We start from the raw sequence: 16139 nt of genomic DNA, 5'->3' as shown, positions 1-16139 counted from the left end.
TAGGATTAAATAATTTATTAAAAAAAAAACTTTTCTCATAAATCTGTTTCATAAGCATATATAATAACATCATATATATTCTTAATTGGAGTAGAAACGTTTTTAAAATTACTGTGAAAAACAAGAGTGAGATTCCAGAAACAATTGTGCCCTAAAGAAATCTGGTGTAGGCCAGGTGCGTTGGCTCACACCTGTAATCCCAGCACTTTGGGAGGCCGAGGCGGACAGTTCACAATGTCAGGAGATCAAGACCATCCTGGCTAACACGGTGAAACCCTATCTCTACTAAAAATACAAAAAATTAGCCAGGCGTGGTGGCGTGTGCCTGCAGTAGCAGCTACTCAGGAGGCTGACGCAGGAGAATGGCATGAACCCGGGAAGCGGAGCTTGCAGTGAGCCGAGATCATGCCACTATATTCTAGCCTAGGCTACAGAGCGAGACTCCGTCTCAGGAAAAAAAAAGAGAAATCTGGTTTAGAAGATAGGAATGTTGATTGAACACTGACCTGAACTGTCAATTGGAACTAAAGCTTTTTCTCATTTCTCCACCTAAATACAGGAAAACAAATATAACATATTGAGTTTATAAGTTCTCCAGACGTCAAAATTGGTCTGGTTGATTAATCAAGTTAAATTATTTAATTCTATTTTCTATTCCTAAATATAATAACTAAATATAAATCACTGCTCAACAATGAATAAAGGTGGAACTCTAATTCTACCCAATTAATCTTAAAATGTATTATTTTGAGAACCAAGTCTTTCTCCTAGCTAAGTAAATGAAACTTTAAGTACTTTTTGGGTGTTTTTTTTTTTTTTTTTCTGAGACAGGGCTTAACTCCTGTCACTCAGGCTGGAGTGCAGTGGCACGATCTCAGTTCACTGCAACCTCCGCCTTCCGGACTCAAGAGATTCTTCTGCTTCAGCCTCTCAAGTAGCTGGGATGACAGGCGCATGACAGGATGCCCAGTTAATTTGTATTTTTGTAGAGATGGGGTCTCACGATATTGCCCAGGCTGGTCTCAAACTCCTGAGCTCAAGTGATCCACCTGCCTTGGCCTCCCAAAGTGCTGGGATTACAGGCGTGAGCCACCGCGCCCGGCCAAATGAAACTTTCCTTTAAGGAACAAGTGCATTTTTAATAGATTCTGGAACTCGGCTTGCATAGTAGTCATAATTCCTCAGTGTGGCCAGGACTCCTGCAGAGTTCATATGCTTCACATCCTTGTGGTACTGAAGAACATTCCCATGGATATCGGTTAACTTGCCTATAGAAAAACATCAATCAATCAATTAATCAATCAAGTTAGTGGCTAATTGGATTGTGGTTTTTCTAGTTATTTTTAAGTGCCTTTTGCTTCCTTATCCAATAGTAGCCAATAAATTCTGGATAAAATAATGAGTGTCCATAAAGGTTCAGTTTTAATTCACTTGAAATTTAAGACTACAGAACAATTTTAACTAACTAAAGGATACAAAATTATTTTTTCTCTGATTAAAATTAATTTTATTTAGCATTTTCTTTTTTTTTTTTTTTTTTTTTGAGATGGAGTCTTGCCCAGGCTGGAGTGCAATGGCACAATCTCAGTTACTACAACCTCGGTTCACCACAAGCCCAGGAGTTCAAGGGTGCAGTGAGCCATGATTGCGCCACTGCATTCCAGCCTAGACAATAGAGACCCTGTGTCAAAAAAAAAAAAAGGCTATAAATAAGGGATAAATTAAATTAACTGTATGCAGATCAAAGTTCAAAAAAAAAGAGACTATAACTAAAGTAAAACTTGCTGAAAATCTACTCTCTCATCCATCTATCATATGAGGGGTTTGGACTGGATAATCTCTAAGCTGCCTTCTAGCTTTTATATCATAACAGTCTAAGTAAAATAATATTACTGAGATATTATGTCTTAGCATGATATAATTGTAGAAAAACTATGAATTTCCTAAAATAAAACAGACTAACCTCCCACAGCATGTAAAATAACTTCTGGAGCACAAGTATCCCACTTCTTACAACCAGGACTTGCAAATACATAAGCAGAGGCTTTGCCTTCAATCAGCTGAATAATCTGTAAGGGTAAAAATAAGAATTATCCTTTGATAATAGAAAGAATAATTGAAAGTCATGAAAAGATTGAGGTACAGATAAGAAAAACTGCTTGTTTCTATCAAGGATATTTAATCAGTTCCTCTGTTAAACTTAGTTAAAGCTTTTAGCAGGTTTAAATTATACCAGTATTATGAAGAAATACATAGAATAAATGCATAATAATATAGTGATACGAAGAAAAAATAATGGTCAAAAAAGCTACAAAGAGGATATCTGAACTGTCTCCATATTCCAAGTTACATAAAGTAACATGTTCCTTTTATTCACGTTGTTTTTCTTTTTTAGTGTAAAAGCAATATACATTTACAGCAGAATTAATTCAAGTTTTTTTCAACATCTAAAAAATTGACCATTTATTAGAGGGCTGCGCATGGTGGCTCACTCCTGTAATGCCAGCACTTTGGGAGGCTGAGACAGGTGGATCACTTGCAGTCAGGAGTTTGAGACCAGCCTGGCCAACATAGCAAAACCCATCTCTACTAAAAATACAAAAAATTAGCTGGGTATTGTGTTGCATGTCTGTAATCCTAGCTACTTGGGAGGCTGAGGCACGAGAATCGTTTGAACATGGGAGGTGGAGGTTGTAGTGAGCCAAGACTGCACCACTTCACTCCAGCCTGGGTGACAGAGCGAGACTCTGTCTCAAACAAACAAACAGCACTCCCCTCAAAAAAAAACCCTGACCATTATTAAATAAAGGACAGAGAAGTATCAAGCAGTACCATAATGTATAAATTGTAATAGATCCTAACAGATGTGCAATGTGACTAGTCTAACAAATACTTTCATAAGTCTTGGGATCACACGTATTGCCATTTCACTACCAAAATACAAACTTTTTTTTTTTTTTAAATATTTGAAGAGATTTATTCTAAGCCCAATATGAGTGACCATGGCCCATGACACAGCCCTCAGGAAGTCCTGAGAACATGTGCCCAAGGCAGTGGGGAGCAGCTTGGTTGTATATATTTTAGAGAGGCATGAGACATCAATCAAATACATTTAGGAAATACATTGATTTGGTCCAGAAAGGTGGAACAACTCAAAGCGGTGGGGGTGGGGAGGCTTCCAGGATATAGGTGAAATTAAGTATTTTCTGATTGACAATTGATTGGGTTTGTCTAAACACCTGGGATCTATAGAAAGAGAATGTTCAGATTAAGATAAAGATTGTTGAGACCAAAATTCCTTTGAAGTCTTATAGTGGCTGTCCTTAGATACAATAGGTGACAAATGTTTCCTAATCAGATTTTAGTTAATCTCTTTAGGATTTGGAGGGTCTGAAAGAAAAAGAGCTAGCTATGTTAATAGAGATGCTTTACAGATGCAGATTTTTCCCCACAAAGAACAGCTTTGCAGCGCCACAAAATACAAACTTTTATAGAGTCATCCTAACAATTCCTCTAATACTGATACACAACTGAGATCACTGCTAGAACTTGCATGACTCTAAATGGTAACCTGCTATCAAACTTTCACTAGTCAATTGACTTTTTTTGGTTATAGTGTAAAATAATTATTATTATAAAACTCAGACTCTACTAGAAATACAAAAATTAGCCAGGTGTGGTGGCAGGCGCCTGTAATCCCAGCTACTCAGGAAGCTGAGGCAGGAGAATCGCTTGAACCCGGGAGGTGGAGATTGCAGTGAGCCGAGATTGTGCCATTGCACTCCAGCCTGGGCAACAGAGTAAGACTCCGTCTCAAAAAAAAACAAAAAAAAAAACAAAAAACTATTCAGAAGATACATAAGTAGGACCAGAGTGATAGGATGTGAGGAAGGAAGGAGTCTAGGATGACTTTCAGGTGTTTGGCTGGATCAGTTAGAAAAATGGTGGTGCCATTAGTGGGATAGTAAAACAGGGAGAGAAACACATCCAGAGGTGGGTAGAAAGAGGATGAACTCAAATTGGACACGCTGAATTTGAGATACCTGAGGGATGTCATCATAATGATATCTAGGGGACAATCAGATGAGAAGAGATCAGGGCTAGGGATGTAGATCAAATTGTGTCCCGTTTCATAATTCTCTCAGCAGGTTGGAAACCTGGATGAAAGAATGGGGGAAATAGATAGGAAGTGGGCAGGCAGGCCAGATCTTAGAGTCTGTAGAAGGTCTAGGAAATAATCTAAGAGGGTCCTTGGGAAAATAAGGTCTTTGGCAAGAAGCATGGAGTCATCCTGATGACTTTCATTAACATTGAACTCTCTCAGATAAAAAAAAAAAAAAAAACTTGATTCTTAAATTTATTTTTAAAATTTAAATGCTGCTGAAATGTACAAATTATAGTCTTTACTCCCATCTCTTTAAACGCTTATTTCTTTTTTTTTTTAATTATACTTTAAGTTTTAGGGTACATGTGCACAATGTGCAGGTTACATATGTATACATGTGCCATGCTGGTGTGCTGCACCCATTAACTCGTCATCTAGCATTAGGTATATCTCCCAATGCTATCCCTCCCCCCTCCCCCCACCCCACAACAGTCCCCAGAGTGTGACATTCCCCTTCCTGTGTCCATGTGTTCTCATTGTTCAATTCCCATTTATGAGTGAGAACATGCGGTGTTTGGTTTTTTGTCCTTGCGAGTTTACTGAGAATGATGATTTCCAATTTCATCCACGTCCTTACAAAGGACATGAACTCATCATTTTTTATGGCTGCATAGTATTCCATGGTGTATATGTGCCACATTTTCCTAATCCAGTCTATCATTGTTGGACATTTGGGTTGGTTCCAAGTCTTTGCTATTGTGAATAGTGCCACAATAAACATACGTGTGCATGTGTCTTTATAGCAGCATGATTTATAGTCCTTTGGGTATATACCCAGTAATGGGATGGCTAAACTCTTATTTCATGTTTTTAGAAGTTGAGTATTTCAATGATTCACTTGCACTTCAGAGCAGATGACAGACATTTTTCATACCTTATTTCCTGCTCCTCCTACTCGCAGCACAGCATCGGGGTTCATAGCAGCAACACAGTCAGTAACCAACTTGTTGCTATGGGATCGAGTAGTTGTGATAATGTGTTTCCCAGCAGGGACTTCTTTCAGCTGAAACCCAAAGGCGCCTAAACCTAAAACTCCCCAGATTGTCCTCCCCAACACAGCATCTGGTCCTGCCTGTGTAAACGAGTGAAACAAGACTTGTGGTTATTTGGAGAAGAACGTTAGCCCATAAATGGAATATTCAGTTATATTAGCATCATGATTTAAAAAATAAAAACATGATAGCCGGGCACGGTGGCTCATGCCTGTAATCCCAGCACTTTGGGAGGCCGAGGCGGGCGGATCACGAGGTCAGGATATCTAAACCATCCTGGCTAACACGGTGAAACCCCGTCTCTAATAAAAATACAAAAAATTAGCCGGGCATGGTGGTGGGTGCCTGTAGTCCCAGCTACTTGGGAGGCTGAGGCAGGAGAATGGCGTGAACCTGGGAGGCGGAGGTTGCAGTGAGCCAAGATCACGCCACTGCACTCCAGTCTGGGCGACAGGGCAAGACTCCGTCTCAAAAAACATGATAATGTTATAAAGTACAAGAACAATATCACTGGCAAAGAACTTTTCCTGAGAGAATCTGCTGATTATTATCATTACTGTTCTGGTTAACAGTTTCAAAGAACTTTTGGTTATTCCCTGGAATCCTTATAAACTGATTTCTGTTTATAATGTGCTGAAACATCATAAACTGATTACTGTTTCTCTGAATTATCTAATGATCTCTTTGTTGTATTTGAAAATGGCCATTTTCAGAAGGTACTAAGATCCCCAGGAAATGAAATACCATGTATTGATAACTACTTTTCATTATCCAAGAAATATTAAAAATCATGTTGCTACAGGAATAGGTAATGATGACAATGTATTTGGCTGCTATGGAGATAGGGCAACTGAATAGGCCAATACAATACTGAAGAGTAGCCATGGATAATGGGATCAGAGTTAAGATTTTGCTGACAATTTTAATAGCAAAATGACAATGATAATGCAATCTTAGAATCTATATTTTCCTTTGCAGAACTCAATTTCAACTACATTGTTATAACTATACACTTGATATAGAAAAAAAATCTGTATTTCATGGAAAGTAAAACTGATACATAAAATGATTGATGCAAAGTCATCAAAATACAATTATATTAATATAGTAGACATATATTATAGAGATATACATATTGTACTGAACACCAAACATGTACCAGGCACCATTCTAAGTGCTTTACATGTATTATCTCTCTTTCAATCCTCAAAGCACCCCCATGAAGTAGGTATTCTCATCCTTAATTTAAAGATTAGAAAAATGAAATGTGGAACCATTAAGTAACCTGACTAAAGGTTCTAAGAAGTTCATAACCAAAGATTGGCTCATCTGTCTTCAAAGATGATATTCTTAAACACTAAATTAGACTGCCTATGTTTACCTGTCAAATGTTTTCACACACATCATCTTATTTGTCCTAGAGCAGTACCCTGGGTGTTGTTATTGTGAAATATACTTAGGTCGCAGGTTGGGTTCCCTGGGAAGCAGACTCTGAGGGAGGTGGTATGTTTGTTAGGAAGTGCGCTTGGTATCAACACCTGTGGAAGGAGGAGGAGGGTGTGGGCAGAGGGAAGAAATAAGCTGTGATGCAGGTACAGCAAGAGCTGACCCTACAGGGAGCTGTTCCTATGCGGGGAGTCTGGAGCTACAATAGCCTTTCAGGGTAGTCCCAAATTGGGATGAGATGTCAGGTCTTTAAACTCCTGCAATAATCAGTCACTGGAAATGGACTGCATTGGGAAGAGGTGTGGTCCTAGGTGAGACAGCTCTCCATTGGTAGGGCAATCCCAGAAGAGTCTGATGGCATATGGGGCAACAAAGGAGCCAAAGAACAAGCACTGGGTGCTCAGTATATGTTAATGTGCTTCCTCTGTTCCCATCTGAGTTTACACTACAGGAGAGGCTTGGAATCTAAGGAAGCTATTTATTTTTTTATTTTTATTTTTTTGAGACAGAGTCTTACTGTGTCGCCTAGGCTGGAGTGCAGTGGTGCGATCTCGGCTCACTGCAAACTCTGCCTCCTGGGTTCAAGCAATTCTCTTGCCTCAGCCTCCTGTGTAGCTGGGATTATAGGTGCATGCCACCATGTCCGGCTAATTTTGTATTTTTTTAGTAGAGACAGGGGTTTCACCATGTTGGTCAGGCTGGCCTCGAACTCCTGACCTTGTGATCCACCTGCCTTGGCCTCCCAAAGTGCTGGGATTACAGGCGTGAGCCACCACGCCCAGCCAAGAAACCTATTTATTAATGCAGCTCTCCAGTTATTCTGGAAAAAAATAAAGGAAAGAAAACAGTGGACACGAATATTTTGGGCCCTACAAGGTCATATTCCCTCTGTAAATGAACATCTAGGCAAAAAGGATGGGATCAAGGACTCTGGTGTCTTGGTGTGGTAAATGCAATCCCATGATGCAGCTGGCTTGCCTTCTTCTGTGCTCCTGACTCTCAGACTCTGGCATTGTCTCTCTCAAAGGCTCCACACCAATTTTGGGAGGGTAATAAAGGCGAAATTTTTCTGACAATTAAGCTTCAATGGTTAAGAAACTGGCTTCAGTATGAAGATAGACTGAGTTTCTTCATGCTATTTCCTTTAAGTGTCTACTAGTTTCAGTATATGTTGGAAGCAATAATAAAGTTTGAATTGCTAAGTCTTTTCTCTGGCTCAGGAGGGCAATAAAAAGTAATACAGTAGCAAGGTTTGGATTTGAGTTTGAATCTCAGTTCTGCCATTTACCAGCTGGGTGACCACAGGAAAGTTAATTGCCTCAGTTTCCTCTTTAAAATGGGGATAATAGTTTATTTAAAGGGCTGTGGTTTGTATTCAATGAAAGGATACATTTGAAACCCTTGAACCTGGCAGCATACAGTAAACTCTTAATAAATTTTAGCTATTATGGTGATGATGATGATTATTTAAAATTGAATCTTTAGCCTGAATACCAACAACACAGCTGAGCAACTTTTCTACTTCCATTTGTGGTAATGAATTTTAAGGCATAAGCAAGAGAAGCAAGAGAAAGGATAAACAGAGTGTCCAGAAGGGAAGTGGTACAGAGAGAGGTAATGAAGAGAAGCAGAACTGGAGAAAATGAACTGGTATGTGGGATGTACAATGACCACCTGGGGTACCACAAGTTGCCTGCTTCTTTTCTACCTACTAGTGGAGCCAAAACCCTAGCTATTTTTCTCACCTTTGCTTCATTCCTGTGTTCCCTTAACTGCTGCTTTTCATTGTTCTGTGGAAAATGAATACAATTTTTCTAATCTCAGAAAGAAGTGGTGAAAATTATTAACTCCTAAGCACTTAGATTTTTTCTTGATGAAAGGTACCATGCATTACAATGCTTTATATGAATTAAATGCCCCTTTTGAAAGTAATAGTATTAACTTAAAGTTTACATAAAAACCACAAACTTGTGTCTGTATATAACAGTATCAACATTAAAATCATATTTAAAGAATTAATAGACACAAGCAATTTAACCCCAGAGACTTTCTCAATAACATATAACTATTTTGGTAAATCCTAAGAAACACGATTCTTAATATAATTTATAATCATACGAACAGCAGGAAAAAACAAATTTATATTAGAAATAAAGCTTAACCTTGCTTTTAACTCAGAGTGGAAATTCAGAAGTAGTATTGCCCACTCTGATTACTTTGTTTCTCTAAAGTTCTATCAAGGTCACATTAATATAAATACCTTAACTACTTTATCTCAACAATTTCCTATACAATTTAATGCAATTTAATGGTACATTCTTGCTTTGAAATTACACTAGTCCCTTGCTTCTATGGAAGGCAATTTATCTGATGTATAATAGAAAATCAAAGCAGATTAGAAGAGACAAGAAAAAAGAATGCAAGAGCATAGTGCGTTCTGTTACCAACACTGACTGTAACTTACGTGCTATACAGCGTTACCTGGAAAACAACAGGCCTAGCATCTTTTCTTAGTTGAAATGGTTCATTTCTTGAATGTGCTTCAGGAACCAATCATAAATCAGGTGTCTTGATGCCCAAGCTAATCAAGAACCCTATCAGTAATTCTCTCAACATTTATATTTGAATCATAAGGAATAAATTAAAAAATATATAATGCATTTAGTGTGTCTGTGTACATACACATGCATATATATACATACCCAGTACCAATGCCCCCAGCGATTTTGATTCAATAGGTCTGGGGTATGGCCTGGGAATCCATATTTTTGAAGGTTTCTCATCAGTTAATAGCATAGCTAAAAAAAAAGTTAAAAATAAATAAATAAATAAAATTTTAAAACTGAAAAGTTCCCCAGATGATTGCATATGCAACCAAGCTAAAAACCACTTGCTTAGGTAACATAAAGAATCAGATAACACTATAATTATTTATCTAATGAAATTACTTTGTATCATTTATAGTAATACCTCATAGTTGTAATATGGCTGGTTAATAACTCCTGCTATGGCTTTTCCTTCATAAGCAATTCCAATAAGAACTGTTACATTGTCAAGAAGACCTGCAAAGAAGAAATAAATATCAGTTATATAACTTGCTCATATTATGACTCATCATTACTACATCACTTGCTCCAAGTTAGTTTTGCAGTTAAGGTATGGAATTTGCAATGATTCATCCGTGATCAATCCTATTTATAGCAAAAGGCATAAATGATAAGCAAGCTGGCCAGAAACAGCCATAGGATCTATGGCCACTTAATTGAATTGGCTATCATGGTCTCATTAGTACAATGTGTAAACCAACTAAATAAAGCAGCCATAATTCTGCAGCCATCATCATCAGATTCCTCTATGCCTCTTCCACCATCATCCAACTCATCCTTACCTGCCGAATCACTTTATATTCCTGGATTACACTCTAGACTTGTATTTCAAGCCTTTAAAACAGAGTTTCTCAAAGGGAGGCCCAAGGACTATCAAGCAGCATTAGAATTAACTGATGTACTTTTTATAATACAGATCTTCTCAGGCTCCTTCCCAGAACTAGTGAATCAAAATCTGGGAGTGGGGGACAAGACCTAAATAAGCTTTCTAGGTGCTTTTATACACATTAAAGTTGTCTAGAGCTTCCTTATTTCACAATGGGTTCTACAGATGTTTTCAGCACACACACATATATACACATGTATACACACACTGTGATTCACCCATTATAGCGATGTCTCATTCAAGAACAGTAAAATAGTTTTTTTCTAGTAATTATGATAAATTTTTTAAGCCATGTCCTGAGAGCCAATACAAGAAAATTTATGTAGACCTTAATTTAATTTTATCATCATCATCATCATTATTATTCTTATTTTCTTTTTTTGAAACAGAGTCTTGCTCTGTCACCCAGGCTGGAGTGCAGTGGCATGATCTCAGCTCACTGCAACCTCTGTCTTCTGGGTTCAAGCAATTCTCCTGCCTCAGCCCCACAAGTAGCTGGGATTACAGACGTGTGCCACCAGGCCCAGCTAATTTTTGTATTTTTAGGAGAGAAGGTGTTTCACCATGTTGGCCAGGCTGGTCTTGAACTTCTGACCTAATTATCTGCCCACCTCGGCCTCCCAAAGTGCTGGGATTACAGGCATGAGCCACCACGCCTGGCCTAGATCTTAATTTTAAAAATAAAACTCTAAGCTTAAAACCTAAAACCTGCCAGGTGCGGTGGCTCACACCTGTAATCCCAGCACTTTGGGAGGCCCAGGTGAGTGGATCACCTGAGGTCAGGAGTTCAAGACCAGCCTGACCAACATGGTGAAACACCATCTCTCCTAAAAATACAAAAATTAGCTGGGCGTGGTGGCAGGTGCCTGTAATCCCAGCTACTTGGGAGGTGAGGCAGGAGAACAGCTTGAACCTGGGAGGCAGAGGTTGCAATGAGCCGAGATGGTGCCACTGCACTCTAGCCTGGGCAATGAGCAAGACTGTCTAATAAAAAAAAAAAACCTAAAACTCTGGCTCTGAGCTTGTTCATTCCTACATTTATATGGCCAATTTTATTTTAATTTGTTGCTCTCTAATTGTTCTCATCTTAGATAAGGAGAAATATTGTACCGTGTTTCAAAACCCACCTTTAGAAGGTGAGGCTATGAAATGTGAAAGCAGTTCACAGATTAGGGGAGAGTGAATGGGGAGGGCATGGGATGGTGGTGGTGGCAGAGCAAGAGCTACACAGTTGTACTCGTTATCGTTTTTCTACCCCAATAAAGCTGGGGGTTCAGTATAGTCATTTTGGTAACACTGGTTTAATATGTTATTCTCATCTGGGAGACATTAGAAGTGTGGGGCTGGTGGAGTATGTGGGGGTTGGTATTTGAAGGAGATGAATTTTATTCTCCTGTCTTAACAATCAACGATGTATGATAACCATGAGCACAAATATAGCTTTAGGGGTAAACATAACACATGATAGTAGCTTTCCATACAACATACAAAATATCAAATATTTACAACTAACATCATATCCTTGTCCCACTACTGTCAAATATGAATACAAAAGAGATATCAACCTTCGGTATATTCCTTGGTTCCATCCAGAGGATCAACCCAGACCACGAGCTAAAATTAAAAAGAGAGAAGGAAAATATCTAAATCAAGCACACAAAATTCTAAAAATAGATTTAAATAGATTAAAATTACTCTTTTTTTCCTTTGAAATTGTATTATGGATGGCTTAAATTAATGTCATCTGTTTTGAGATAGTACAAAAAGCTTATTCTTTTGTAATCATGGAAAAAGTCCATTTGTATAAGAAAAAAGTCTGATTTAAGAATTTTCAGGCCAGGCACGGTGGCTCACACCTGTAATCCCGCACTTTTAGAGGCCGAGGCGGATGGATCACCTGAAGTCAGGAGTTCGAGACCAGCCCGGCCAAAGTGGTGAAACCCCATCTCTACTAAAAATACAAAAATTAGCCGGGCATGGTGGTGGGTGGCTGTAATCCCAGCTACTCAGTAGGCTGAGGCAGGAGAATCACTTGAACTCAGGAGGCGGAGGTAGCAGTGAGCAGAGATCGTGCCATTGCACTCCAGCCTGGACGACAAGAGCAAAACTCCATCTCAAAAAAAAAAAAATACAAAAAAATGATTTTCAACATGAAATGCTTAACTGATAAAAGTTTGTTGTCATTTGAACACTAAGCACAATGAATATACTGATCTCTAGATCATGGTACAGGAAAAACTTGTAAAGTGGCAAAAAAATGTTTTGAACAAGCACAGTTGCTACTCATTTTTATATATAAGTGCTGATTTTAAAAAAACAAGTCTGATTATCTTAAGGACACAGTCCATACAATCCAAAGAAAAATGAATAATAAAACTGGCAGCAGATTTAAAAGGAAAATTCCTTCTGTTTAGGACATTTAATATGATTCAGGATATGCTGCCTTTAACCACTACAATGATAACATTATGTGAATTTCTGAGTGAGGGCATGTTTCTGATGGAGGACACCATGTCTCGCTTTCTTTTCTTTTTTTCTTTTTTCTTTTTTTATTTTTTTTTGAGACAGAGTCTCACTCTGTCACCCAGGCTGGAGTGCAGTGGCGCGATCTCGGCTCACTGCAACCTCTGCCTCCCGGGTTCATGCCATTCTCCTGCCTCAGCCTCCCAAGTAGCTGAGACTACAGGCGCCTGCCACCACACCCAGCTAATTTTTTGTATTTTTAGTAGAGATAGGGTTTCACCGTGTTAGCCAGGATGGTCTCGATCTCCTGACCTCGTGATCCGCCTGCCTCGGCCTCCTAAAGTGCTGAGATTACAGGCGTGAGCCACCACGCCCAGCCCCACCATGTCTCATTTTCTTTGTTTCCTCCATACCACAGAGCAAAGTGTCTTATTCATAGTAAGTCTCCAATGAATATGCCTTAAATAATTAAAAATTGGAAAACTAAGACATTATGGTGGCTATCTGAAGTCACAGATTTAACTTAAGCAACTATAAAAAGCAAGCAGGATGACATTTATGGTCTTCTAAAAATATAAGGTAGCAACCTGTTTCATAGCCTTCTATCCCCAATTACCAATGAATGTCTTACTATCAAATCTACTAAATATCTACTAAATAACAAATTAGATTTTCTTCCTAAAAGTATTTATTTATGTATTTAATGAGACAGGGTCTCACTCTGCTGTCCAGACTGTAGGGTATGTGTAAAACTGCACAAGGTAGGAACAAAGTAGGACAACTTACACTTCCCAATTGCAAAACTTAATGCAAAGCAAGAAAGTGTGGTACTGGCATAAGGATAGACATATAGACCAACAGAATATAACTGAGAGTCCATAATGAAACCCACACATCTATTTCTTTTCTTTTTTTTCTTCTTCTTTTTTTTTTTTTTTTTTGAGACTAAGTTTTGCTCTTGTCGCCCAGACTGGAGTGCAATGGCGCAATCTCGGCTCATTGCAACCTCCGCCTCCCAGGTTCAAGCAATTCTCCTGCCTCAGCCTCCTGAGTAACTGGGATTACAGGCATGTGCCACCACGCCCAGCTAATTTTGTATTTTTAGTAGAGACGGGGATTCTCCATGTTGGTCAGGCTGGTCTTGAACTCTCGACCTCAGGTGATCTGCCCGCCTCGGCCTCCCAAAGTGCTGGGATTATAGGCGTGAGCCACCATGACCAGCGTGAAACCTATACATCTATGGCGTGCTGATTTTTCACAAGTGTGCCAGGGCCATTCAACTGGGGAAAAAATAATCTCTTTAAGAGATGGTGCTGGGGCCAGGTAAGGTGGCTCAAGCCTGTAATCCCAGCACTTTGGGAGGCTGAGGTAGGCGGATCACGAGGTCAAGAGATCAAGGCCATTCTGGCCAACATGGTGAAACCCCATCTCTACTAAAAATACAAAAAAATTAGCTGGGCATGGTGGTGCGTGCCTGTAGTCCTAGCTACTTGGGAGGCTGAGGCAGGAGAATCGCCTGAACCCAGGAGGTGGAGGTTGTGGTGAGCCAAGATTGCGGCCCTGTACTCCAGCCTGGTGACAGAGCGAGACTCCGTCTCAGAAAAAAAAAAAAAAGAGATGGTGCTGGTTGCAGCCTCAACCTCCATGGGCTCAGGTGATCCTCCCATCTCAACCTCCCAAGTAGCTGAGACTATAAGTGTGCACCACCATACCTGGCTAATTTTTGTATTTTTTGTTGAGACAGAGTTTCACTATGTTGCCGAGTCTGGTCTCGAACTCCTAGACTCAAGCAATCCAACCACCTCGGCCTCCCAGAGTGCTGGGATTACAGGTGTGAGCCACCATGCCTGGCCCTAAAAGTATTTTAAATAATGGTTTTAGAGTGCAAAGGAAACCCATAGGATGAGAAACTGAACTCTAAATCCATATGGTTGCCTGATACTTCCATGTTGGCTCTGAAAGATATCAAGTTTCTGGTTGCCCCTATTTTATAACTACCAATTTTTCATCTTACAGGCAAATATTATTTCCTTTACTATGGCAAAAAGCCCAGGTTAATAGAGAGTTGAGTATAAATATGGGTCATACATCTTCTTCTTTAATAGCACTGTACTGCGATGGGCATGGTTGCTTCAGTATTTCTTCCCACTGACTGTCTTCAATCAGCTCTTGATCCACTTCCTCAGAAGGCAGATCCTAAAGCAGAGATAACCCTAATGGTTACTGAAGCTGTTTAGTGTTTACAGAGTATGCTTTGTCTCATTAACAGAAGAAATACAGCATCACAGTTTTCACTAGTTCTTCTGGTTTACCATTTATATTTAGAGCTTTTAAAGCAAACCTTAAAAATTTGCAAAAACAACCATATGTGGCTCATCAAAATTGACTAAATGGTTCCAGTGTCATTATACTGAAGAGAGTTCAAAAAGAAGCTCTCCCTCTCCCCCTCCCTCCCCCTCCCCCTCCCCCTTCCTCTCCCCACGGTCTCCCTCTCTTTCCACGGTCTCCCTCTGATGCCGAGCCGAAGTTGGACTGTACTGCTGCCATCTCGGCTCACTGCAACCTCCCTGCCTGATTCTCCTGCCTCAGCCTGCCCAGTGCCTGCAATTGCAGGCGCGCGACGCCACGCCTGACTGGTTTTCATATTTTTTTGGTGGAGACGGGGTTTCGCTGTGTTGGCCAGGCTGGTCTCCAGCTCCTAGCCGCGAGTGATCCGCCAGCCTCGGCCTCCCGGGGTGCCGGGATTGCAGACGGAGTCTGGTTCACTCAGTGCTCAATGGTGCCCAGGCTGGAGTGCAGTGGCGTGATCTCGGCTCGCTACAACCTCCACCTCCCAGCCGCCTGCCTTGGCCTCCCAAAGTGCCGAGATTGCAGCCTCTGCCTGGCCGCCACCCCGTCTGGGAAGTGAGGAGCGTCTCTTGCCTGGCCGCCCATCGTCTGGGACGTGAGGAGTCCCTCTGCCTGGCTGCCCAGTCGGGAAAGTGAGGAGCGTCTCTGCCCGGCCGCCATCCCATCTAGGAAGTGACGAGCGCCTCTTCCCGGTCGCCATCCCATCTAGGAAGTGAGGAGCGTCTCTGCCCGGCCGCCCATCGTCTGAGATGTGGGGAGAGCCTCTGCCCCGCCGCCCCGCCTGGGATGTGAGGAGCGCCTCTACCCGGCCGTGACCCCGTCTGGGAGGTGAGGAGCGTCTCTGCCCGGCCGCCCCGTCTGAGAAATGAGGAGACCCTCCGCCTGGCAACCGCCCGTCTGAGAAGTGAGGAGCCCCTCCGCCCAGCAGTCACCCCGTCTGGGAAGTGAGGAGCGTCTCCGCCCAGCAGCCACCCCGTCCGGGAGGGAGGTGGGGGTCAGCCCCCGCCAGGCCAGCTGCCCCGTCCGAGAGGGAGGTGGGGGGGTCAGCCCCCCGCCCAGCCAGCCGCCCCGTCCGGGAGGTGAGGGGCGCCTCTGCCCTGCCGCCTCTACTGGGAAGTGAGGAGCCCCTCTGCCCGGCCAGCCGCCCCGTCCAGGAGGGAGGTGGGGGGGTCAGCCCCCCGCCCGGCCAGCCGCCCCATCCAGGAGGGAGGTGGGGGGGTCAGCCCCCTGCC

The 16139-nt window shown here is 41.3% G+C and overlaps 1 protein-coding gene across 7 annotated transcripts in view; it reads right to left on the bottom strand.

Annotated features, from left to right (window-relative positions):
• BPNT1 (3'(2'), 5'-bisphosphate nucleotidase 1) overlaps positions 1-16139 on the bottom strand; it is a 34024-nt gene continuing 17885 nt past the window's right edge. For 2 of the 7 annotated variants that reach the window (XM_008959236.4, XM_008959235.4), the window contains exons 4-10: positions 14647-14754; positions 11661-11709; positions 9574-9665; positions 8349-8393; positions 5040-5237; positions 1964-2069; positions 1-1268 (exon numbers count right to left, since the gene is read on the bottom strand). In XM_008959236.4, coding sequence (XP_008957484.1) covers positions 1120-1268; positions 1964-2069; positions 5040-5237; positions 8349-8393; positions 9574-9665; positions 11661-11709; positions 14647-14754 — 747 coding nt within the window. In that variant the 3' untranslated portion in view covers positions 1-1119. The remainder of the gene's footprint in view (positions 1269-1963; positions 2070-5039; positions 5238-8348; positions 8394-9573; positions 9666-11660; positions 11710-14646; positions 14755-16139) is intronic. The other 5 variants (XM_034947128.3, XM_003807183.5, XM_034947142.3 and 2 more) reach the window with 3 other exon arrangements.

This window comes from Pan paniscus, chromosome 1, assembly GCF_029289425.2.
Source record: "Pan paniscus chromosome 1, NHGRI_mPanPan1-v2.0_pri, whole genome shotgun sequence".
In the NCBI taxonomy this organism is placed as follows: Eukaryota; Metazoa; Chordata; class Mammalia; order Primates; family Hominidae; genus Pan; species Pan paniscus.
This window is presented reverse-complemented; position numbering and strand designations above follow the sequence as displayed.